The sequence below is a fragment of the Leuciscus leuciscus genome (genome assembly GCF_965113295.1).
Source record: "Leuciscus leuciscus genome assembly, chromosome: 7".
Lineage (NCBI taxonomy): Eukaryota > Metazoa > Chordata > Actinopteri > Cypriniformes > Leuciscidae > Leuciscus > Leuciscus leuciscus.
Genome location: NC_138731.1, coordinates 42,909,355 through 42,936,779, shown reverse-complemented (window position 1 = coordinate 42,936,779; position 27,425 = coordinate 42,909,355). Strand labels below are relative to the sequence as shown.

The 27,425-nt window shown below is 34.4% G+C and overlaps 1 protein-coding gene across 1 annotated transcript in view; it reads right to left on the bottom strand.

The window, feature by feature from the left end:
• The window catches only part of baz2bb (bromodomain adjacent to zinc finger domain, 2Bb), a 124,437-nt gene that overhangs the window by 55,936 nt on the left and 41,076 nt on the right, over positions 1-27,425 (bottom strand). Inside the window, exon 3 of the mRNA XM_082175783.1 lies at positions 1,205-1,291. Within this exon, the coding sequence (XP_082031909.1) occupies positions 1,205-1,289 (85 nt within the window). The 5' untranslated portion in view covers positions 1,290-1,291. The remainder of the gene's footprint in view (positions 1-1,204; positions 1,292-27,425) is intronic.

Here is a 27,425-nt window from a genome sequence, read left to right as displayed (position 1 = left end):
AGAAGCACAAATCGCGCTTTATAAATTTGCATATTATTCTTGTGGTCAGGGTAATCTGACAGCCGCCCCGCATATAATGTGTTTAGGAAAAGGACACAATCTCTCTGATGAATCTCTCAGATGGCACAGGCTAAACGAGAGCAAGAGGTCATCAGTCCGTTGAGTTGTTCGTGTTCGTTTATAAAGCAGATCTTTATGTTTGTCAGTGTGTGAGACGGCTGAACTCAACATTTACAAAGCGTCATACTGATGCTCTGTTAATAAGCTGTGTGTGTGTGTGTGTGTGTGTGTGTGTGTGTGTGTGTGTGTGTGTGTGTGTGTGTGTGTGTGTGTGTGTGTGTGTGTGTGTGTGTGTGTGTGTCCACTGAGCGCACTGATAAAAGTGAGCTTGTCATCTTAATCATACCGGAATACTGTTTTGCTAGATCTCAGAGTCTTGTTTTCATTTTTTACTTTGTTTAATTTTTTTCACGAATTCAATAAAAATTTGGTTAAATAACATTTTGATAATCAAAAATCATGTATAATTAATTTATTAAAAGTTTAGCAAAAATTTAATTTTTATGGTCTTATGATATCGGTTTTATTTTTTTCCCATATTTCATTTCCCCAGGTTCCATGTTTTCTGTTTTAATTTTCTACTTAAATTGTACAAATCAAAAAGCATGTCTAATAAACAGATTTTTTTTGTACTTTTTTTTTTAACAATAATAGGAAGCCACGATATTTGTATCTATTTATTGTTATTATTATTATTATTTTTTATTCTATGTTGTCTGTATTCATTTTTCTGGATTTATATTCAGTACAAATGTATTATCGGTGGTAAAACATGGAAGAAAAATTGTGTGATATTCCTTAAAAAAATGACATTTTAATAATTGTATTATTATTATGTTGAGAAGTACATTCTAATGTCCAATAGTAAAGTATTTTTGTCGCAATTTCGAGTTAAACCAATCTTTTATTTTGACGGCCAAATTCCGTTGCTTTCTACTCTATACTCTATACTGTAAAATCCATTTTAATGACTGGATTCTGGGAGTTATTTAATAAAAATGGCAGATGTTTTGCAATGTCATTCTTCATTTGAGCCAATGCTAACGTAATATCCAATCCAATTGTTACCATATTTGACTGAAAATATGAGCTTGTTGATCAGCTTGTGGCTTTCTGTGTGTGATAAACCTGTGTGTTTTCTTACCGCTCTTGCTGTGTGTTGTTGCCGGCGAGTCTTCTGGGTTTGCCGCAGCTCTTATAGAGGTCTGACTGGAGGTCTCCATATCCATATCTGAACAAACAACATGAGGAACAATCAATAATCAATGCACACATACACCAGAATCACACAAACATCATCCGTTTAGCCTAATCTATCAATAATCATGCACACGGCCATCAGTGAGAAAACACTTCCCATGCTTGAGCTCCTGTGGCGTAATGTCTAAATGAAGCAACAGCCTTGTATGAACATGTCAGACAAGCGCATCTATCATTCATATCTTGTGTTCTGGCATCACTGCTCAGTAGCGTGTGTCTCTGGTGATGGACAATGAGACACACTGATGCTGAAAGAAAGCCGCAGCACCACAGAGACCATCAGCTGCAATCACACTCTCACACAAACACACTTATTGTTTATATGCATGGGTGAATCTCACAAAACCTGTCAAGCTCATGTCCCAATCATATTTTACTATAGAACTAGATTTATAAATATTTAATGCATAAGAAAATATTTGAGGCTAAGGCTATCTTTAAGATTTCTTTTATTTTTTTTGCATTGAAAATTTTCATGACAATTAAGAATATTTTTCTCCAATTAAGTATTATTTAAATGCCAAAAAAAAAAAAAAAAAAAAAAGATATAGTATGATTTACAATTTAAAATAGTTTTACATCATGATAGTTATTTTAACTATCAACAAAAAACAAACAATCTAAAAAAAAAAAGAATTCAACATTCTTCACACTATGGGCATCTAAACACTTTTTATCATGACAAAGCTTTCATCAAAGCCAAATCATATTTTACTATAAAACTATATACACTTACTAAAATAAGAAAATATAAGCCTATGTTTGAGGCCACTAAGATTTTTTTTGCATTATGACCATTTTCATGACAATTAATAATATTAAGTATTATTATAAAGCCAAAAAACTAAGATATATGATTTAAATTTTAAAATATTTATACATTGTATTGATTTTTGTTTTACAGGTTTTTACATTTATTCACATTTAATAATAAAAAAAAATAAAAAAATTATAAATAAATGTAAAAAAAAATAAAAAAAATAAAAAATATATACAATTTTTACATTTTATATATTTATTAATTAAATAGTTGTATTGAAAATAAATGAATACTACATTTAAATATACTTACTGAATAAGAAAAACCTTTTTTAAACAAATCTGCTTAAGACGATTACGATTTTTTGCATTATGACAATTTGAATATTTTCCTTCAATTAAGTATTATTGAAATGCCAAAAAACTAAGATATACGATTTAAATATAAAACATTTTTTTCACATCATTATTGTTTCTGTTTTACAGTTTTAAATGTATACATATTTAACAAATTATATATAAAATAAATAGATTTAAAATGAAATAATACCACTGATTTTTCTTCAGTGCTATGGCCATCTAAACACTTTTTTATCATAACAAAAGCTTCTTTAATCTTGAGAACAAGAGAGATTAAAAAAAGAAAGACATGAACACACACACACACTCTCTCTAACGGTATAATTCTTGTAGCAGTGCAGAGAGATGCATCTCCTACAGAATGCAAATGTCAGCATCATTATCGCTTAGGGTGAATCTGCATTACAGCGAATCACACCGACTGACAAGCAAAAATAATTTGTGATTTTTCATGGCCTGCATATGAAAAGCGATACCAGGCTGAGGGCGGTGCTGACACGCACAAATAAAACGGACTCCATCTAAATGACCTGATGAAATTTGCATGCATATTTAAAACCAGTCTTGTTTTCCATAATGGTTTGTTTTTCCTCTTTTTCCTTTTCCTCTGTAAAATATTAAACGTGATTCTAATCCTTCCTTTAGATGAAAACTGGATTTAAACACTGCAAATAATAGCCAAAGAGCAAACAGGTGCAAAAATGTTTAAATAAATAAAAATAAAAATAATAATAATAATAATAATAATAATAATAAATTATATATATATATATTTTTTTTATTTTTATTATTATTATTTATTTATATTTATTTATATATATTTTTTGCCAGAGATATATATATATTTTATACCGACATTTACATTTTTAATTGCCTACTTATTTATACTTATTATCAAATACACCATGTGTGTTCAGCAGAAACCAAGTGTTCACACAGGTAAACATTTGTTTGCATAATTACTCAGTTTTTATATATAATGCATATTACATTATTATATTGTAGTGATGAGTTATTAGTTAAAATAAAAAATAAATAATGGTTATAATGTCATAACAGTGGATTTTTTGGTAATAATAATGAGATTAGACTACAGACAATAGGATGGCTTCACTGGAAATGAACAATGGAGGGCTGTCCTGTCCGTTTAAAATTGACGACAGCTTTAATGCGCACAAACTGCTGAATTAATTTGACATGGAGTGCAACAGATATTGACACACAGTTGATGCAGCACACACTGCTAGTGAAGAAAAGGACATAATAGAGTCAAAGTGATGGAAGAGAAAACAGCCAGGGCAAATCGAAGGCTTGAGCGACTACATGGGCAGACTGTGACCGTCAGATGCTTGTGTTTGTTAACAAGAGACCGATTTCTCTTTAGTAAGATGATGTGAAAATGTTGTGCAGCTCAAAATGTCACTGCTCACTGAAATGTCACACAAAATGTCCATCTTTCACCACAAAACCTTAGGAAAGGAATTCTATTTTGCTTGATGAAAATAACGCCTGTTTTAATTTTTTTAAGATTTCTTTGAATTGTGAAATTATTTCCATGACAATTATGCTATGCATGTATAATTTAAACTATAATATTTTATGAAACATGGCATAATGTAAACAAACAATAAAAAATATACTATTACAGTAATGAGAATCTAATGATAATATTTTTTCAGGTAAAATGCCACCTGGATATGTTTTTTAAATATTATCTTTCAGTTAGTTAGTATACATTAGTGTTTCACCCCTGTTTGCTCATTGTCTATATTGTAGCAGATGGCTGATGGCAACAGTGATAATTGCATTAACGTGGACTCTGCTCTTCCCTCTTCAACACACACACACAGTATTTACTGCGGGGTCTCGATGTTCAAGTCCAATTTGTTGACTATTTCAGATTTTCTTGATGACCAGCTTACATCTTCTTTTAAAGGTGACCAATATCTGCTTTTACACTATACACTTGGAGAAACAACCCAAGGTAGACGTACTGACCCGGAAAAGCTTGGACCGAAAAGGAAGTAAAAGCAGTGCGATTTGCAATGGACAAAGACAAAATGATAATACAAGCTTTTGCTTTCTGCACCATCTTTAAAGGTCAGCAAAACATTGGGTTGGGCCTTCATCCTCCATTGCGCCATTGAAAAGAGTCATGTGAGTGTCCATGTCCATTGGTGTCCATGCGAGTTGACGTTATTCAACGGCGTTGATTTTTCAATGATGTACGAGTCCGACTCGCCTTGACAGGGGAAATGCACGTATCCAATTCATATTAGATTCATTTCCACGTATGAATGAGGCCAGGACTTGACACTAAGGGCCCTATTTTAACGATCTGAAACGCAAGTAACTTTGTGGGCGGATCTCATGCTGTTGCTATTATACCGGCGGGATAAATGACTCTTGCACCCGACGCAAATCTAAAATGGGTTGGTCTGAAGTAGCTTCATTATTCATAGGTGTGGTTTGGGCGTAAAGTGAAATAAACCAATCAGAGCGTCATCTCACATTCCCTTTAAAAGCAGACGTGCTTGTTCCATGGCGGATTGCTATTATAACTGCGGATTTGCCAGGCGCGGTTCACAGCCGAGGAGACCGACGTTCTCATCAGGGCCGTAAAACACAGAGAAGTGACATTGGGGATGGAGAAACCCACCCAAATTAGCTTCGGTTAAACAGGCGTATAATAATTTGGGTAAATGTGTAAGCTAGATTTATGCCTATTTTTTCATATCTTCATGGACACCACAATGATTTCCCTCGTGTGGTAATATTTTTCCTTGTAATTATGTATGGTTTGCAAAAATGTGAACAGCTGCATCTGTGTAGATGAGATAAGCAAAGTGTGTGTGTGTTGTGCACACGCTACATTATGGCCAAGCATGCGCCCTTAAAATAGCATCTGAATAACACGCCACTGACTTTAGACTAGGTTTCTCCCGGTCAGTGGCGGAATTGTTTTCTGAAACTGCAAAATAGCACCAGGGAACGTTTGCGCCGGAACACGCCTCCTCTTTTCGCTGAACCGCCCCCGGGAGCGCAAGTTCATTCCCTAATTTACCGACATGCGTCTGTGGAGGGAAAAGTCCGCTGTGCGTCGGGTGCAAAATAGGAATGATACGTCGGTGTACAAAGTCAATTGCGCTGGGTGCAAGATAGAGCCCTGAGGGTGTTTTCACACATATAGATTGTTTATTCTGAAACAGGGATATCATTTGTTACAATGTTGCATTTTCTTCTTAGTTTGGTTCGCTATCACGACACATGAAGCGTACCAAAATATGTTTACACAAGTCGACTGCGAGTGCAACTGGCCTCTTATTGGTCAGAGTTTCCTCTGCATCATCCATCAACATGATTGACAAGTTCGCTCCATGAGCTTATTGTGGCTTTATTGGTAACTGTCGAGACTCACGCAAACACTATACGAATGTAGCCGTCATTCCCATTGTTAAATTAATTATATGCACCTTATTCCTGACAAGCTTACTGCGTTTTGATTTATGGGAGGCACTTCCGGTTTGAGGAACTTCCATTCAAAAAGACTGAAACGAATCATTTCAAATCATAAGATTGCCCTACAAATAAAGCTGATCGTCAGTCTGACTGGATGAGCTGTCAGTTTCCCTTCATGATTTATTTAAGAATGACATGAGAATAACGTTACACTTGGTATTTTAACATGACATGTTATAACAAGAATATCTATGGCAAGAGCTCTTTTCAGTCGCTGCTTTCTTTTCCTCATTATTTTCTTTAATCCTTTTGCAATCCGCTGTAATAAGGACAACATATCCTGCACATTTGTGGTCTGTTCTCCCGATTTAATTTACGATATATGCCATTAATAATTCACTGGAACGCACGAAGAATCTCTCGTTATTCTCCCCAAATCCTCACGTCTCTTTCCAGGTTTGTTTTCACAGGTAAATACAATTTATTATCGGTCAAAATGACTGAAATCACTTTGAAATAGTATCACGCAATGCTGAAGTAAATACATTTTTTTTTATTTAGGCAACGTACATAACACAGATTACCACAGTGATATTTAACCGTCCGATTTTGCTGTGGAAAGATTCACGCTTTTGGGGTTATTCATGGTCTGTTGAAAGTGCCTTGTTGATGCTTTTACACTTTTAAAATGTCCTTTTAAATGTTCAATGGTTGAAGCATGAGTAGAATAATGTAATATTGTACACAGTTTAAAAAATATATTATTGCATCCATACAGCTAGTCTTTCACTGATTGTTTACAGCTTAACAGAAGTTACACCCATAATTCACGCAAAGCGTCATGAGACGCAGGAATAATGTGGATAGTACTTTCATATTAATAATGCAGCATATTCAAACGCACTCTCTCTGGATCTCTCATCACTGTCTAGAGGTTTACTGTGTCAAGACACACACAAACACTATACGAATGTTATAATGCAGCTAGAGCCGAGACAGCATTCTCGCACAGAGAAGCGCAATTACACAACATTTTAAGATGAAGAGGTGCTCTTTTGGTTTTCAATTGTGATAACTAATGTGCTCACTCTCAGAATCAGACACTACTGCTTTTTATATAGCACTTTTCTCACTATGAATTATAACACCATTTGGTTCATTGCTCCGTTGGGTCGGATTGCTTTCACACCTCATGCAAACCTTCCCAGAGTTTGTTTGCAATCAGGCCGAGAACACCTCGTTCAGGCGATTGTTTTGGTGTGGATCCGAGCGCTATTGCCATGTTCACATTTGCCTAAACAAACCAAACCAAGGGAGAAAACGCACCAGGTTCTGAAACGAATGCTCAGGTGTGAAAGCACTCTAACACCCAGCTCCCTGCCAAATGCGGGTGTATTTCAGCAGTGGCGTGTAACGCAGTCACTCCTTCTAACCACTTTGGCAGGTTGAATGTTGAAACAAGAAACTAAGTCCAATGTAGTATTGTCAAAAATATAGATTTTTCGATACATATTGATACTGATATATGTGAAACGCTTCCAACACTCATTTTGCGCAGATACACGATACCAGCTGTGCTTTCTCGCTCCCTCGTGATCTCTCCGGCAGCGAGTGACACACAAACCCGCCTCCCCTCACTCACTCGTTTCATTTGCTCCGGATGAATATTGTTACAGGGCTTGAATTTTGTCTTGGGATTGCGTGTATTGCACATAATTTGACTAATTCCCTCAGATTTTGTGCTCACACCCAAAGTGTGCCCACATAAAGCCGCCTCTCAGTACTAAATTGAGTTATTTTTCGATGCTTATTGCGCTTAATCAGTCAAATACACACAAAATAATGTTCAAATGCCGGTCTTTGCGAGTATTCACGTAAACATTGTTAGTTATGAAAGTAAACAATTGAGAAAGAAAACGCATGTGTAACAATATAATGGATCCGTGCATCAGGTCTTAAAGTGACAGCAGCCTAATACACCTGATGCCGAATATTAGATAATATTAAAAATATCTGCGTGTCTAGCATCTAGTGAAAATGCTGAGTGGCTAGTAACTTTGGAAAACCACTAGTCACAGCGGCTGGATAGCAAAAAAGTTAATGTCAAGCCCTGAATGAGGCATGAAACCAATCTGAAAATTTCAGAATCCAATCCATGTATTATTTTCCTGCTCACATGGGAGGAATTGAGTCACTTGAACCATGTAAATGTAAATGCCGCCATAAAGACATTTATATGAACTGTATAACAGCATGACCTCGCTCAACATCAGAGCTCCATCTCTGCCCACAGCCCTTCATAAAACCACCCAGAGCGGCTTCTCACTTCTCTCGCTCTCCACAGCGTTGATGAAAATGAACAACACAAAGCACAGCAAATGTGATAAACATTAAATACATTAAGTGCACTCAACTTTAATGGCGTTATGTTTGGTAGAAAGTCATGATAATAATAACTAAGAGGTGTATATTTAGCGGCAAAATAATCAAATATTCACAATATATTTGCTATAATGTAATTTTTCATGTATTAAAATGTTTTACTTAATTATATGCAAGTAAATAATGCTATTTATACAGTGTTAGATATCGCAGAACAATTATAAAACAATATTTGACTGTATTTTAATACTCATGATTTGGTTCCTGAAACATTTACAGCATTTTATAAAACATTAACACCATTAAAAGGATGAAAAAGATGATTTTTAGCTATATTGCCCTGCCGTAATTGTGAGTTTATTTATCATCAGTTCCTAAGAAACACCATCTTTCCGTGAACATTACGCAGTACGCACTCAAATCAAACCGGCACCATCACAAATTCTGACCACACAGGATCAGACAATCTGAACCTGTAAAGAGACACAACAGCAACCGAGTTAAAAGACAGTTTTCTCCACATCTCTCAACAGGATCAAAGAGAAAACTCATCCGCGTCTCTGGCTGGCCGGGTCACACAGGGAGATGAGAGGAGACACAATAAAGAAGAAGTCAGAAGAGGAGTGACTCTGACATCTGGGCTGAAAGAGAGGGTTTGGCCGTGCTCTTTAAGCTCAGACTTCTCAGACACACACACACTCTGCAGGCTTTTTACATCAAGCCTGAGGAAAACAGGATCTTTGAAGGAAACTCTATCGCCCCTTGAGTTTGAAGGTTCAAGCTCAAGAGCGCACACGCAATGCATTGTCCAATCTGAAACAAAAAGGATAAGGATAAGGCCAACTGACCCAGCTGTGACGCGAGCGCTGAGGTTTCATTACATTAAGCTCCTCCGAACTTCAGAATACAGCACTTCAGTCTCTCTTCAATATTAGCTCTCTGCTCTAAAGTGGTATTGCTCTTCAGTCTGAAAGCCCTGACACTGCACAGTTTGATTCCTTTCACCCAATTTATTATCGGCCAGATTTCACAAAAAGCAGGAAATTTAAGGGAACTCTGAGAACACACTCCTAATATTGGGAGTAAGGCCATACTCTGCTGAGCTGTAATCACTGAAAGAACTTTAGTTGAAGGATGAATGTCAGAAGGTCATAAAATCAAAAAATATCCGGGTCACATTTCACCTCAAAAAAAAAAAAAAAATAAAAAAAATAAATAAAAAGGTTAGAACTCCAAAAGTTCACATTGAAATTTTCCGATTTGAAATGTAATTTACACCAGGAAATTAAATGAAATAAAAAAAAAGAGAATAAATAAACATGATAAGCAATTTTCAATATGGAAATTAAGATGAAATATTTCGATTTTATATATATAGGCCTATATATATATATATATATATATATATATATATATATATATATATATATAGAGAGAGAGAGAGAGAGAGAGAGAGAGAGAGAGAGAGATATAGAGATATATATATATATATATATATATATATATGCAATGAAAAAATATTTTGAAAAATGGAAAACAAAATTCGGATCAATAAGAAAATGTTGCATTTTCGAAACATTTGTTAATGAAATCACGCTAATTATACCATAAATTCTAATTACCAAATGCAAAAAAATCTTATGTCAATACATTGTAAAAATTTATACCTTTAAATTTATATAAACATACATTTTTAAGTAGGCTATTTCTTTGTTAATATTTTATGTAGTGCTTTTAAATTTAAAAAGTACAATATTATAAATTAATATAGTATAATCTGAGGAGGAGTCACCTTTGAGAATCATGAAAATTACCTATGAGTATCAGATTTGGGGAAACATGCTTAATTGTCATGCAACACTCATTTTCTTTTTTGTGCCATTTTTCTTTCCACTGCTGATGTTTAAATGTGAAACATGTCCTAGAGACGTTTTCATAAGATTCAACCCGAAGGAGAAAACTGAAGATAACACTTGTGAGACACAATTACTCCAGGGTTATTACACCTGATTACACAAACGCTTGTTTACAACCGACTCAAAATCCTTCTAGCGGTTGCTTTTCTGCCTCTGGTGACATCACACCATCATATGGTGTCTGATAAGCGAATATGAAGATCCCAAATTAGGGTCATGAAACAAGAGCTCAAACATCCAATTTATTTTTAATCAAAAGCAAGAAAATAAATGAGAATTCTGCTCCTCTCGGCCTCCGAAGAATTCAATGGATGGGAAATTACTACATGCTGCATATTACCATGTCTTTTGTGTGATTACAGCCTTTTCCAAAAGATCATTAGAGTAATTAGTCTAAATTACAGGCATTTGTGTCAAATTGAGAACAGAGAACCATAAAAGCCTTAAATAGGCAACTGATCGATGTTCAATCGAGTACAAGGCTGCTTTAACAAGTTTCATTCAATTTCTGATTGTGTTCTGAAAATGAGGAAAGAAATGAGGAACACTTTAGCAAATCGTCTTTTTCAGAGTGTGTGTGTGTGTGTGTGTGTGTGTGTGTGTGTGTGTGTGTGTGTGTGTGTGTGTGTGTGTGTGTGTGTGTGTGTGTGTGTGTGTGTGTGTGTGTGTGTGTGTGTGTGTGTGTGTGTGTGTGTGTGTGTGTGTGTGTGTGTGTGTGTGTGTGTGTGTGCGTGCTTGTACAACTATCTTTGTGAGGACCAGTTTGAGTTTTAGACCATTGGAGTGAGGACAAAGAGAGTAAAGTGAGGACATTTTGGCCGGTCCTCAGTTTCTGAGAGTCTTTAAAGGCCTGTTTGAAGCTCAAGGCTTGGTTTTAGGGATAAGGTTATAATGAGGTTAAGGGTCGGTTTAGGGTCAGGGTTCGGGTTAGGCATTTAGTTGTGATGGGTAAGGTTAGGGTAAGCGGCTAGAGATTGCATTGTGTCAATGAATGTCCTTATAAAGATAGATGTACAAGAATATGTGTGTGTGTGTGTGTGTGTGTGTGTGTGTGTGTGTGTGTGTGTGTGTGTACTCGTCTATCTATCTAAGAGGGGACCTTGGTGTCGTTACACACTCACTAACAGGGGACCGTCGAGCCAAGTGGGGACATTTTTCAAGTCCCCTGTTGGTCATGCTTTAAAACATGTTAAAATCAACTAAAACACGCTCTGGTTAATTTTTTACATTTTTGACCAAGTGGGGACTTACATGTGTGTGTGTGTTTAAGTCCATACTCAGCAGCGCTCCTGTAGGCTGGAGCAGGAACTGCAGTGGCCCATTAACACACGTCGTTCACACTTCTCTATTGTCTGAATGGCTGCTGTCCTAGAGAGGCTCTGAGACTGTAGAGCTGCTGTTTAACTGCTTAGTTCAGGAGCTTTCAGTAACACTTAATAATAACTCCACGCTATTAATCATTAGTTAAGCATTAGTAAACAGTTAATTAATTTATAAAGCATTAATATACACTAATAAGCAGTATATAAATGCAGTTATAAATGCTTTATTCCTGTTTTAAAAGCATATCTATAATGTGTTTAATAATTGTATTTTCATACTTTATTAATGATCAATTTATCATTTCTAAATGAAGTATAGCATCATTTACAAAGCAGTTATTTAGGAGTTGTCAGTGGTTCATAAGATCCCTTAGAAAGTGTGAGTAAATGATTCAACTATTTCAATGTACATTCATACATCATACACTTATTATTCAGACATATAGTAATAGTTACTTAGTGTGTTAATAAATGCTTTATTAACATGTATTTCTACTGTAGTTCAGGTAGTTATAAAACATTTAGTAGAGGTCAGTTCACTATTTTTTGTGAGCTCATCTAAAGTGAGGACTAGTTATGCTAGTTATGTAGGAGATTTAAAGGCTGTTCATATTTCTATGTTCTCTATCACTGTGTTGTGTTGTGTGTGTTTCCTTTTTCTGTTTAGAAGATAAATTAGTCTTTAAATCTCCTTTATAAATGCTTTAAGCATAACTAGTCCTCACTTTTGCTCACAAAATAGTGAACTGACCACTACTAAATGCTTTATAACTCCCTGAATCTACTAAATTTACTCTAAGTGATCTTATTAATCACTGACAACTCCTAAATAACTGCTTTGTAAATAATGCTATACTTCATTTAGAAATGATAAATTGATAATTAATAAAGTATGAAAATACAATTATTAAACACATTATAGATATCCTTCTAAATCAATAATACAGCATTTAAAGCTGTATTTATAAACAGCTTATTAATGTCTGCTTTATGAATTATGATTTAACTGTTTACCAATGCTTAACTAATGATTAATAGGATAGTTATTATAAAGGGTTACCATATATATTATATTATATTTTTCATAATATAACTTCAAATATGCATTTTTTTATAAAAAAAAAAAAAAACATGCCAAGAGGGGATCTGCAACTAAATGTCATAATTATAATGTAATTATTATTATATTATTAAGATATTAATAATGTGACTGATAGTATTGGCTGCCTATTAATTAAAACATAATTTCTACTCTTAAAAAAAATCAATAGACATGTCCTTATTTTTCTGTTTCCTTTGTTTCTAGGATGTTGATGTACAGAGATATTCAGTGTTTGAAATATTGCTAAATTTAAATGCAACCAAACATATGTCGTTCGTTACCATCCAACAGTGGACCTTTCTTGATCTAATTCAAAACTTTTGAGTTGACTTGCTGCATCTGGTCATTTTGAAGAAACAAAAATGAAATACACAATTTTCTTTTAAGGTCTTTTTTCATAATATAACTTCAAATATGCAAAAAATAATAATATTTTAAACATGCCAAGATGGAATATCATCTCTGAACGATTTCTACCTATACAAGAGGGGACTCGCAATAGCCTGCAATGGAACTGTGTGTGTGTGTGTGTGTGTGTGAACAGTTAAGTCTGTCTTTATTTTGTAACTATAGTTACAAAATAAAGACAGACTAAATTGAATTGAATTGCTTGAGGAAAGACCATTTAAATCTACAACGGGGTAAAAAATACAGACGGTCCGGCAGCAACAGTTCAAAAGCAGAGGCGAGAATATCCTCTTATCATTCATAATATAATTTTTTTACTTTCTATGCTTGGTTATGCAGTCCCTAACAATTTACTTGCCATTGTTATGTGTCATTGCACACACACATACATATCTATATTACTAACAGACCAATGTCGCTCTACACTGGCCGAGAGGGGACTCTCGGAACGATCTCTATCTATACAAGAGGGGACTTGGCTGCAATGGAGCTGTGTGTGTGTGTGTGTGTGTGTGTGTGTGTGAACAGTGAAGTGAACTGGCAGTGAAGTCTGTCTTCATTATGTAACTATATATATATAGTATATTATATAGTATATTATATATTACGCCTTTTATCATTCATAACATTATTTTTCTTATTTAACGCTTATTTTCTCTCTTCATAGATACTTTCTATGCTTGGTTATGCAGTCCCTTTAGGGTTTATAGGATTAATCAAACAGAAATAGCTCTTTAAGGTAACGATTTCAGGTCACTATAGTGACCTATATTTAGTATAGCGTAAAGCATACTTTATACAGTGAATAATGATTTTATTAATCAAAATGAACTTCGCGTCCCCAGTTGGATGGTAAAGAACGATACGTGTTTGGCTGCTTTGTACATTTCTTGCCATCACAAACACACTGTAAAGATTTTGGAGGTCAATCTCAAAATGTTATGTCGACTTGCTGCACTGAACATTTTTAGTTGGTTCAGTTGAAATATATGAAGTAGGGATGTTCATTTAACATTTTGTTTTCTGACTGAAAGCTGATGGTTGTTAACCAGTCATCATCAGTTAACTGACATGATTTGAAGGTTAGATTAGAATTAAATGGACTTAGAATAGAATAGTCTGTGACCGATTCAAATACCTAAAAAATGTAGATTTACATGTGCAAATAGCAGCATAAACAACAGAACATGAGGATTCACACATCAAGCACCCGCAGTGCTTCTGTGAACACAGTAAACCAGAATAAAAGTGTATATATAACTGTATATATAATAAATAGGCCAACTTAAATGAACAATTAACAAAACTAAAGTGCAATAAATAATACACGCTTTAGGGTCTGTTTACACGACATCATTTTCAACTGAAAACTGAAAACGTTTTGGCCGTTCATTTCAACGAAAATGCCATTTTGGGGGCCTGACAATGCAAGCTTTTGAAAACGAGTTTTTGTGAGCTCATCTAAAGTGAGGACTAGTTATGCCTTGTAAAGCATTTATAAAGGAGATTTAAAGGCTGTTAATATTTCTATGTTCTCTATCACTGTGTGTGTTTGTTCCCTTTTTCTGTTTAGAAGATAACTGAGTCTTTAAATCTCCTTTATAAATTATTTACAAAGCATAACTAGTCCTCACTTTAGATGAGCTCGCAAAATAGTGAACTGACCACTACTAAATGCTTTATAACTCCCTGAATCTACTATATTTACTCACACTTTCTAAGTGATCTTATTAATCACTGTAAACACCTAAATAACTGGTTTGTAAATAATGCTATACTTCATTTAGAAATGATAAATTGATAATTAATATTTAATAAAGTATGAAAATGCAATTATTAAACACATTATAGATATGCTTCTAACTCAATAATACAGCGTTTAAAGGTGTATTTATAAACTGCTTATTAATGTCTGCTTTATGAATAATGATTTATCTGTTTACCAATGCTTAACTAATGATTAATAGGATGCAGTTATTATAAAGGGTTACCATATATATTATATTATATTTCTCATAATATAACTTCAAATATGCATTTTTTTATATATAAAAAAAAAAAAACATGCCAAGAGGGGATCTGCAACTCAATGTCATAATTATAATGTAATTATTATTATATTATTAAGATATTAATAATGTGACTGATAGTATTGGCTGCCTATTAATTAAAACATAATTTCTACTCTTAAAAAAAAATCAATAGACATGTCCTTATTTTTCTGTTTCCTTTGTTTCTAGGATGTTGATGTACAGAGATATTCAGTGTTTGAAATATTGCTAAATTTAAATGCAACCAAACATATGTCGTTCGTTACCATCCAACAGTGGACCTTTCTTGATCTAATTCAAAACTTTTGAGTTGACTTGCTGCATCTGGTCATTTTGAAGAAACAAAAATGAAATACACAATTTTCTTTTAAGGTCTTTTTTCATAATATAACTTCAAATATGCAAAAAATAATAATATTTTAAACATGCCAAGATGGAATATCATCTCTGAACGATTTCTACCTATACAAGAGGGGACTCGCAATAGCCTGCAATGGAACTGTGTGTGTGTGTGTGTGTGAACAGTTAAGTCTGTCTTTATTTTGTAACTATAGTTACAAAATAAAGACAGACTAAATTGAATTGAATTGCTTGAGGAAAGACCATTTAAATCTACAACGGGGTAAAAAATACAGACGGTCCGGCAGCAACAGTTCAAAAGCAGAGGCGAGAATATCCTCTTATCATTCATAATATAATTTTTTTACTTTCTATGCTTGGTTATGCAGTCCCTTTAGGGTTTATAGGATTAATCAAACAGAAATAGCTCTTTAAGGTAACGATTTCAGGTCACTATAGTGACCTATATTTAGTATAGCGTAAAGCATACTTTATACAGTGAATAATGATTTTATTAATCAAAATGAACTTCGCGTCCCCAGTTGGATGGTAAAGAACGATACGTGTTTGGCTGCTTTGTACATTTCTTGCCATCACAAACACACTGTAAAGATTTTGGAGGTCAATCTCAAAATGTTATGTCGACTTGCTGCACTGAACATTTTTAGTTGGTTCAGTTGAAATATATGAAGTAGGGATGTTCATTTAACATTTTGTTTTCTGACTGAAAGCTGATGGTTGTTAACCAGTCATCATCAGTTAACTGACATGATTTGAAGGTTAGATTAGAATTAAATGGACTTAGAATAGATAGGTGTCTGTGACCAATTCAAAAACCTAAAAAATGTAGATTTACATGTGCAAATAGCAGCATAAACAACAGAACATGAGGATTCACACATCAAGCACCCGCAGTGCTTCTGTGAACACAGTAAACCAGAATAAAAGTGTATATATAACTGTATATATAATAAATAGGCCAACTTAAATGAACAATTAACAAAACTAAAGTGCAATAAAGAATGGACACTTCAGGACATAATTTTCAATTTTCACCTGACAATGCAAGCTTTTGAAAACGAGTTTCAAAGTGCAAGGTTTTGAAAACGATGCCTTTACCATCTGCATGTAAACAACATAAACGTGAATTTGTGAAATTGGTATGTCATTCCAACCCGGTCACACTAAATGTGTCTCTATAGCACACATTGTGTTTATTGTGCAATTTATACGCGAAAAGGAGTTTCTGTGTGCATATGATACGCATGGGTGGGTTTAGGGTAGGTTTAGTAATGGTGTGTAATATGTAATATGTATTATATGTTTGGTTAGGATTAGTGTTGTAGGGTGCATGACATGTGTATTCACCTTATTTTCCACGAGGGTGACGCCATTACGTTCGTTTTGTCATCTTACTTTGGGCTGAGAGGGACCTCAACTTCCGTCTGAAAGGACGCTAGTTTCTAGACGTAATTCTATTGTTCTAACGGTAAAATATGTCAAGTATTATATGGTCAGTTAGGGGCTGCCATAACAATTGGATTAAGAGGATAGAACAATTTAACCAACAGTGTTACGAACACAATGTAAAGCGATCGGAATGTTGTGGTGTACTTTACGATTTACACCCGGATGTGCCGTGTCAGTTTAGCGGAAGTCGGATGACAAATTGCGGAAGCGCAAAGTATTAAAAGTGGGCGGGGCGGAATAAGGTGAATTACACGCAATAAAGTGCTATCATATGAATGTATTAAATGCATGAATAAGCCTTTCTGCATCTGACAGGGATAAATAAGTTTGAATTCTGGCAATATTTTTAAGATGGAAAAATGCAGATTTTGAAACCATTTTGATATGGGCATCAAATGACAAATGCGGATCAAAGATAACACCTAGATTTCGCACTTGTGATGCTGGAGACAATAATTCAGAATCAGAAAACAGACTTAGACAGTTATGTTTGTGCAAATCTGTCAGCATACCAAAAAGTAACAGTTCCATTTTTGATTTGTTAAGCTTAAGATAGTTGTCATGCATCCATACCTTTATTTCTTCCAGACATACGGTAAGAGCTGTAATTGCGAGATTTGGATCAGGGAGTGAGCTAACATAGATCTGCATGTCATCAGCATAACAAGGAAAAACCCCGTACCGTACTTTCTAATAATGTCACCAAGCGGCAACATATAGATGCAGAACAAAGTAGGTCCTAGTACTGACCCCTGCGGGACGCCCTGCTGTACTAATGTTGCCTCCGATTTGTTCTTCCCCAAATAAATATACTGCAAAGAGATGCCAGAGGTGCCTAACAAAACACGCAACCTGTCAAGGAGGATGATATGACATATAGTGTCAAAAGCAGCGCTAATGTCTAGCAGAACCAAAATGCTGCAAGCACCCATATCAGCAGAAACATTAGGCGTTTCTCAATAGCAAGTACGCACAGTTTGGACTTGCCAAGTCCAGCTCAGGAGAATGACTCCCGAGGACGCGAGTCCGGTAATTCTGCTAATGGAACAGCACGTTCTTCAAAGCGTCAGTCAGCTCGCTCTGCTACTCCGGTTATCTCTGTATGTACATTTTAGGCAACAATAAAACAAAATATGTTATAAAACACCACACTGCCTCTTTTCGTTTTCATTTAAAGAAATCTTAAACATTATAGCCACACAAATGGTGATTGCCTGGATCTCACAACCTGGATCAAATTTTCATAAATCTTTATAAATAAACCACAGATTTGAGCTTTAAACAACTACATTCTCGCCTGAAAAACTCTTAAATTTACATTTCGTGACACAGTAACAGTAGTATTATATGTCAACTGTAAATTAAAAGATGGCGCTTCTTATGTTGTCATTCCCCTTGTAGCACGCGCAAGTGACGATTCTCTGTCAACCAATCAACGTCCTGCAGTTAGTCTAGCTCCACCCTTTAGTACCATACCACTGTGCTGGTACCCCAACGGAAGGGTACCCAAAAAGTGTTAAGGTTCGGCTTTTTGGTACCATTCACAACTTTTGACAGTGGAAACGGAAATAAATGCATACCGTACCGTACCGTACCGCTCAGTGAAAACAAGCCATTAGAGATTAGAGTCGAATCTTCCCTAACAATTTTTAAGTCTCTTTTAAAAAGGTATTTGTTTTCTCTGGCGTATTGATTTTTTTTTTTTTTTAATGTATATATTATATTATATTTTTGTGTATTAGAGTGTGTATATTTAGGATACGTATTTAGTTGTCTTGTACAGCACTTTGGCCAGTCTTGTGGCTGTTTTAAATGTACTTTATAAATTAATTAAACTTGAAACCACTGATTGTAATAATACATCAAAATTCTTACTGTCAGTTAACCGGTTAGTCATAGTATTCTCAATGTATTTTAACACTGGCACTTTAGTTGAACCATCTGAATATTTTAAATGCAACAATCAACATAAAATTGAGTTTTGACCTTTGTGTATTTTTTTTACAGTGTATTTTTTAGGGCAATAAACCCAGACAGCAACATAGTGTTGGCCCAGATCCGGCCCACATCCGGGCTGTGTGGATTCCAGATGTGGGCCAGATCCAGGCCGATACTATGTAGCTGTCTGAGACTGGTGTTTTAGTGTTATTATGAACATCGCCATCACATTCAGAGATACTGCTAAATGTAAAAGCAATCAAACGTGTCATTCTTTATTATCAAACAGTGGACAAAATAAGTAAATTTGTGTAATGAAATGAATATAACATGTGCATGCATACTGCTGCTGCTTATCTTTAGCATGTACACTAACTTGTGTGGAAATGGGCATGGAATGGTGAAAAAATGCTGACCTAAAAATTGTTACACTTAATTTAAGTGATATTACTTAACATTAATGAACCAACATACAATAAAACTACCAAAACACATCATTCATGTCTCAAATTAAGGCATTCTTTCAGAACTCTAGTGAAGGTTTCAGCCAACAAACATAAATTAAATATACAAAACAAAAAACACACAAACAACAGGCAGCAATATGCACTATTTTCTGCTGTTCAGAATTCAATGCAGTTTATGTTACATGGTTCATGTTTACATTAATGTACAAACCTTTTGTATAGATGGTGATGAAAATGAAAGACTAAGACTTGTGTATGTGTTTAGCTACATCTTATTTTTTCTGATTTAAAAAAAATAATATTTCAGAATAATATATATCAATGTGGTATACGGTAGAAATATTACACATTTCAGTCTAGCTTAGGTTTTTAAATTAAATAACACAGTCTTGGAAATAATATGTAAGCATGTGCAAATAAGCCTGTATAGTAAATCAAGTTCTGTTGGTCTTTGTGTTTAAGTGAGAAATTAATTCATTTAAATTGAAAGATCTCAATGTTTATAAGATCTTTCAATTATGTTTAACAGTTTTGAGTGTATAAAAGAGTGTATAAAAATGGGCTCTGAGTTTTGGCAGTGGTTGTGTCTAAGTGAAATATGTAGTTTGGAAGATGTAGTCACTGAATGCATTAATACAACATTGAATGACACAGACATTTGCAACACTTCTACAGTAATACCGTAGTAAAATATATTCAGAATCTAAAAAATTAAATACTATCAAAACAATTAGATGTAGCTGAACACATACAGGTATTAATCTTTCAGTTTCATCACCATCTATAAAAAGGGGAAACTTGGGGGAAAATGTGTACTGTACTGTAAACAATGACCATGTAACATATAATGTTGTGAATTCTGAACAACAGAAAACAGCAGAAATATTTTATAATGCTTCCTGTTATTTGTGTTTTTTTATTTAACGTGTGTTTTTTGGGGGTAAAACCTTTTCTAGTGTTCTGGAAGAATGAGTTGATCTGACACATGAATGAAGTTTCAGTGCATTTTGAATGTGAAATGAACTGCTGTCAAGCTGTAAGTTGGTTTGGAGAAGATATCATGGTCTTTTAACCTGACATCATTTAAGACATCATTTAAGACTGTGGTATAAATGATTGAATGATTTAACCATAACTCATTACTATCCTTGATTTCTAAAATAGGTATTTTTCATGTGTATGTAGACTAGGGTGTGTGATATTGAGTTGTTGCACTTCCCCCCCACACACAATTTACATATCAATGCAGGAAGGCCTTAAAGGCCAGTGTTTTTCTTAGGTGAGAGCCAACAACCCCCAGAGTCCTGTTACCAATATCTGTGCAACTTCTCAAATACACTAGAATAAACTAGAGAAAACGCTGGGATTTACCCTGCCAAATTTATTTTGTAAAGTTTTCTTTTGTAAAAATGTATTTAAAAAATAAATAAAACAAGAATTACACTATCTACTGTTCACTGGGTTGCAACGAACGATCAATGACCACACCTATATACTTAGGTATCCACCTGCTCAATATTATCATAGATGATAACTGGGCTGTAATCAAAAAGGATCATGTAACATCAACTGCAGTGAATTATAAACAGTAGATAGTGTCATTCTTGTTTTATGAAAGCATTTTACTAAAGAAAACATTGTGTAATGCTCCTGTTGTTTGTGTTTTTTTTTTTGTTTTATGAGTGACAAAGTGTGTTTGTTGTTAAATCTTTTCTAGTGTTCTGGAAGAATGAGTTGATCTGAGACATGAAGTTTCAGTGCATTTTGAATGAGAAATTAACTGCTGTCAAGCTGTAAGTTGGTTAGGAGAACTGAGTGAAGAGTTTTGAAAATGTACCTAAATATTGAGAAATGTGTCCTAGTGATTGTAAAAACCTGTAATTTAATTTAATTTGGCAGGGTAAATCCCAGCGTTTTCTCTAGTTTATTCTAGTGTATTTGAGAAGTTGCACAGATATTGGTAACACTACTCTGGGGGTTGTTGGCTCTCACCTAAGAAAAACACTGGCCTTTAAGGCCTTCCTGCATTGATATGTAAATTGTGTGTGGGGGGGAAGTGCAACAACTCAATATCACACACCCTAGTCTACATACACATGAAAAATACCTATTTTAGAAATCAAGGATAGTAATGAGTTATGGTTAAATCATTCAATCATTTATACCACAGTCTTAAATGATGTCTTAAATGATGTCAGGTTAAAAGACCATGATATCTTCTCCAAACCAACTTACAGCTTGACAGCAGTTCATTTCACATTCAAAATGCACTGAAACTTCATTCATGTGTCAGATCAACTCATTCTTCCAGAACACTAGAAAAGGTTTTACCCCCAAAAAACACACGTTAAATAAAAAAACACAAATAACAGGAAGCATTATAAAATATTTCTGCTGTTTTCTGTTGTTCAGAATTCACAACATTATATGTTACATGGTCATTGTTTACAGTACAGTACACATTTTCCCCCAAGTTTCCCCTTTTTATAGATGGTGATGAAACTGAAAGATTAATACCTGTATGTGTTCAGCTACATCTAATTGTTTTGATAGTATTTAATTTTTTAGATTCTGAATATATTTTACTACGGTATTACTGTAGAAGTGTTGCAAATGTCTGTGTCATTCAATGTTGTATTAATGCATTCAGTGACTACATCTTCCAAACTACATATTTCACTTAGACACAACCACTGCCAAAACTCAGAGCCCATTTTTATACACTCTTTTATACACTCAAAACTGTTAAACATAATTGAAAGATCTTATAAACATTGAGATCTTTCAATTTAAATGAATTAATTTCTCACTTAAACACAAAGACCAACAGAACTTGATTTACTATACAGGCTTATTTGCACATGCTTACATATTATTTCCAAGACTGTGTTATTTAATTTAAAAACCTAAGCTAGACTGAAATGTGTAATATTTCTACCGTATACCACATTGATATATATTATTCTGAAATATTATTTTTTTTAAATCAGAAAAAATAAGATGTAGCTAAACACATACACAAGTCTTAGTCTTTCATTTTCATCACCATCTATACAAAAGGTTTGTACATTAATGTAAACATGAACCATGTAACATAAACTGCATTGAATTCTGAACAGCAGAAAATAGTGCATATTGCTGCCTGTTGTTTGTGTGTTTTTTGTTTTGTATATTTAATTTATGTTTGTTGGCTGAAACCTTCACTAGAGTTCTGAAAGAATGCCTTAATTTGAGACATGAATGATGTGTTTTGGTAGTTTTATTGTATGTTGGTTCATTAATGTTAAGTAATATCACTTAAATTAAGTGTAACAATTTTTAGGTCAGCATTTTTTCACCATTCCATGCCCATTTCCACACAAGTTAGTGTACATGCTAAAGATAAGCAGCAGCAGTATGCATGCACATGTTATATTCATTTCATTACACAAATTTACTTATTTTGTCCACTGTTTGATAATAAAGAATGACACGTTTGATTGCTTTTACATTTAGCAGTATCTCTGAATGTGATGGCGATGTTCATAATAACACTAAAACACCAGTCTCAGACAGCTACATAGTATCGGCCTGGATCTGGCCCACATCTGGAATCCACACAGCCCGGATGTGGGCCGGATCTGGGCCAACACTATGTTGCTGTCTGGGTTTATTGCCCTAAAAAATACACTGTAAAAAAAATACACAAAGGTCAAAACTCAATTTTATGTTGATTGTTGCATTTAAAATATTCAGATGGTTCAACTAAAGTGCCAGTGTTAAAATACATTGAGAATACTATGACTAACCGGTTAACTGACAGTAAGAATTTTGATGTATTATTACAATCAGTGGTTTCAAGTTTAATTAATTTATAAAGTACATTTAAAACAGCCACAAGACTGGCCAAAGTGCTGTACAAGACAACTAAATACGTATCCTAAATATACACACTCTAATACACAAAAATATAATATAATATATACATTAAAAAAAAAAAAAAATCAATACGCCAGAGAAAACAAATACCTTTTTAAAAGAGACTTAAAAATTGTTAGGGAAGATTCGACTCTAATCTCTAATGGCTTGTTTTCACTGAGCGGTACGGTACGGTACGGTATGCATTTATTTCCGTTTCCACTGTCAAAAGTTGTGAATGGTACCAAAAAGCCGAACCTTAACACTTTTTGGGTACCCTTCCGTTGGGGTACCAGCACAGTGGTATGGTACTAAAGGGTGGAGCTAGACTAACTGCAGGACGTTGATTGGTTGACAGAGAATCGTCACTTGCGCGTGCTACAAGGGGAATGACAACATAAGAAGCGCCATCTTTTAATTTACAGTTGACATATAATACTACTGTTACTGTGTCACGAAATGTAAATTTAAGAGTTTTTCAGGCGAGAATGTAGTTGTTTAAAGCTCAAATCTGTGGTTTATTTATAAAGATTTATGAAAATTTGATCCAGGTTGTGAGATCCAGGCAATCACCATTTGTGTGGCTATAATGTTTAAGATTTCTTTAAATGAAAACGAAAAGAGGCAGTGTGGTGTTTTATAACATATTTTGTTTTATTGTTGCCTAAAATGTACATACAGAGATAACCGGAGTAGCAGAGCGAGCTGACTGACGCTTTGAAGAACGTGCTGTTCCATTAGCAGAATTACCGGACTCGCGTCCTCGGGAGTCATTCTCCTGAGCTGGACTTGGCAAGTCCAAACTGTGCGTACTTGCTATTGAGAAACGCCTAATGTTTCTGCTGATATGGGTGCTTGCAGCATTTTGGTTCTGCTAGACATTAGCGCTGCTTTTGACACTATATGTCATATCATCCTCCTTGACAGGTTGCGTGTTTTGTTAGGCACCTCTGGCATCTCTTTGCAGTATATTTATTTGGGGAAGAACAAATCGGAGGCAACATTAGTACAGCAGGGCGTCCCGCAGGGGTCAGTACTAGGACCTACTTTGTTCTGCATCTATATGTTGCCGCTTGGTGACATTATTAGAAAGTACGGTACGGGGTTTTTCCTTGTTATGCTGATGACATGCAGATCTATGTTAGCTCACTCCCTGATCCAAATCTCGCAATTACAGCTCTTACCGTATGTCTGGAAGAAATAAAGGTATGGATGCATGACAACTATCTTAAGCTTAACAAATCAAAAATGGAACTGTTACTTTTTGGTATGCTGACAGATTTGCACAAACATAACTGTCTAAGTCTGTTTTCTGATTCTGAATTATTGTCTCCAGCATCACAAGTGCGAAATCTAGGTGTTATCTTTGATCCGCATTTGTCATTTGATGCCCATATCAAAATGGTTTCAAAATCTGCATTTTTCCATCTTAAAAATATTGCCAGAATTCAAACTTATTTATCCCTGTCAGATGCAGAAAGGCTTATTCATGCATTTAATACATTCATATGATAGCACTTTATTGCGTGTAATTCACCTTATTCCGCCCCGCCCACTTTTAATACTTTGCGCTTCCGCAATTTGTCATCCGACTTCCGCTAAACTGACACGGCACATCCGGGTGTAAATCGTAAAGTACACCACAACATTCCGATCGCTTTACATTGTGTTCGTAACACTGTTGGTTAAATTGTTCTATCCTCTTAATCCAATTGTTATGGCAGCCCCTAACTGACCATATAATACTTGACATATTTTACCGTTAGAACAATAGAATTACGTCTAGAAACTAGCGTCCTTTCAGACGGAAGTTGAGGTCCCTCTCAGCCCAAAGTAAGATGACAAAACGAACGTAATGGCGTCACCCTCGTGGAAAATAAGGTGAATACACATGTCATGCACCCTACAACACTAATCCTAACCAAACATATAATACATATTACATATTACACACCATTACTAAACCTACCCTAAACCCACCCATGCGTATCATATGCACACAGAAACTCCTTTTCGCGTATAAATTGCACAATAAACACAATGTGTGCTATAGAGACACATTTAGTGTGACCGGGTTGGAATGACATACCAATTTCACAAATTCACGTTTATGTTGTTTACATGCAGATGGTAAAGGCATCGTTTTCAAAACCTTGCACTTTGAAACTCGTTTTCAAAAGCTTGCATTGTCAGGTGAAAATTGAAAATTATGTCCTGAAGTGTCCATTCTTTATTGCACTTTAGTTTTGTTAATTGTTCATTTAAGTTGGCCTATTTATTATATATACAGTTATATATACACTTTTATTCTGGTTTACTGTGTTCACAGAAGCACTGCGGGTGCTTGATGTGTGAATCCTCATGTTCTGTTGTTTATGCTGCTATTTGCACATGTAAATCTACATTTTTTAGGTTTTTGAATTGGTCACAGACACCTATCTATTCTAAGTCCATTTAATTCTAATCTAACCTTCAAATCATGTCAGTTAACTGATGATGACTGGTTAACAACCATCAGCTTTCAGTCAGAAAACAAAATGTTAAATGAACATCCCTACTTCATATATTTCAACTGAACCAACTAAAAATGTTCAGTGCAGCAAGTCGACATAACATTTTGAGATTGACCTCCAAAATCTTTACAGTGTGTTTGTGATGGCAAGAAATGTACAAAGCAGCCAAACACGTATCGTTCTTTACCATCCAACTGGGGACGCGAAGTTCATTTTGATTAATAAAATCATTATTCACTGTATAAAGTATGCTTTACGCTATACTAAATATAGGTCACTATAGTGACCTGAAATCGTTACCTTAAAGAGCTATTTCTGTTTGATTAATCCTATAAACCCTAAAGGGACTGCATAACCAAGCATAGAAAGTAAAAAAATTATATTATGAATGATAAGAGGATATTCTCGCCTCTGCTTTTGAACTGTTGCTGCCGGACCGTCTGTATTTTTTACCCCGTTGTAGATTTAAATGGTCTTTCCTCAAGCAATTCAATTCAATTTAGTCTGTCTTTATTTTGTAACTATAGTTACAAAATAAAGACAGACTTAACTGTTCACACACACACACACACACAGTTCCATTGCAGGCTATTGCGAGTCCCCTCTTGTATAGGTAGAAATCGTTCAGAGATGATATTCCATCTTGGCATGTTTAAAATATTATTATTTTTTGCATATTTGAAGTTATATTATGAAAAAAGACCTTAAAAGAAAATTGTGTATTTCATTTTTGTTTCTTCAAAATGACCAGATGCAGCAAGTCAACTCAAAAGTTTTGAATTAGATCAAGAAAGGTCCACTGTTGGATGGTAACGAACGACATATGTTTGGTTGCATTTAAATTTAGCAATATTTCAAACACTGAATATCTCTGTACATCAACATCCTAGAAACAAAGGAAACAGAAAAATAAGGACATGTCTATTGATTTTTTTTTAAGAGTAGAAATTATGTTTTAATTAATAGGCAGCCAATACTATCAGTCACATTATTAATATCTTAATAATATAATAATAATTACATTATAATTATGACATTGAGTTGCAGATCCCCTCTTGGCATGTTTTTTTTTTTTTATATATAAAAAAATGCATATTTGAAGTTATATTATGAGAAATATAATATAATATATATGGTAACCCTTTATAATAACTGCATCCTATTAATCATTAGTTAAGCATTGGTAAACAGATAAATCATTATTCATAAAGCAGACATTAATAAGCAGTTTATAAATACACCTTTAAACGCTGTATTATTGAGTTAGAAGCATATCTATAATGTGTTTAATAATTGCATTTTCATACTTTATTAAATATTAATTATCAATTTATCATTTCTAAATGAAGTATAGCATTATTTACAAACCAGTTATTTAGGTGTTTACAGTGATTAATAAGATCACTTAGAAAGTGTGAGTAAATATAGTAGATTCAGGGAGTTATAAAGCATTTAGTAGTGGTCAGTTCACTATTTTGCGAGCTCATCTAAAGTGAGGACTAGTTATGCTTTGTAAATAATTTATAAAGGAGATTTAAAGACTCAGTTATCTTCTAAACAGAAAAAGGGAACAAACACACACAGTGATAGAGAACATAGAAATATTAACAGCCTTTAAATCTCCTTTATAAATGCTTTACAAGGCATAACTAGTCCTCACTTTAGATGAGCTCACAAAAACTCGTTTTCAAAAGCTTGCATTGTCAGGCCCCCAAAATGGCA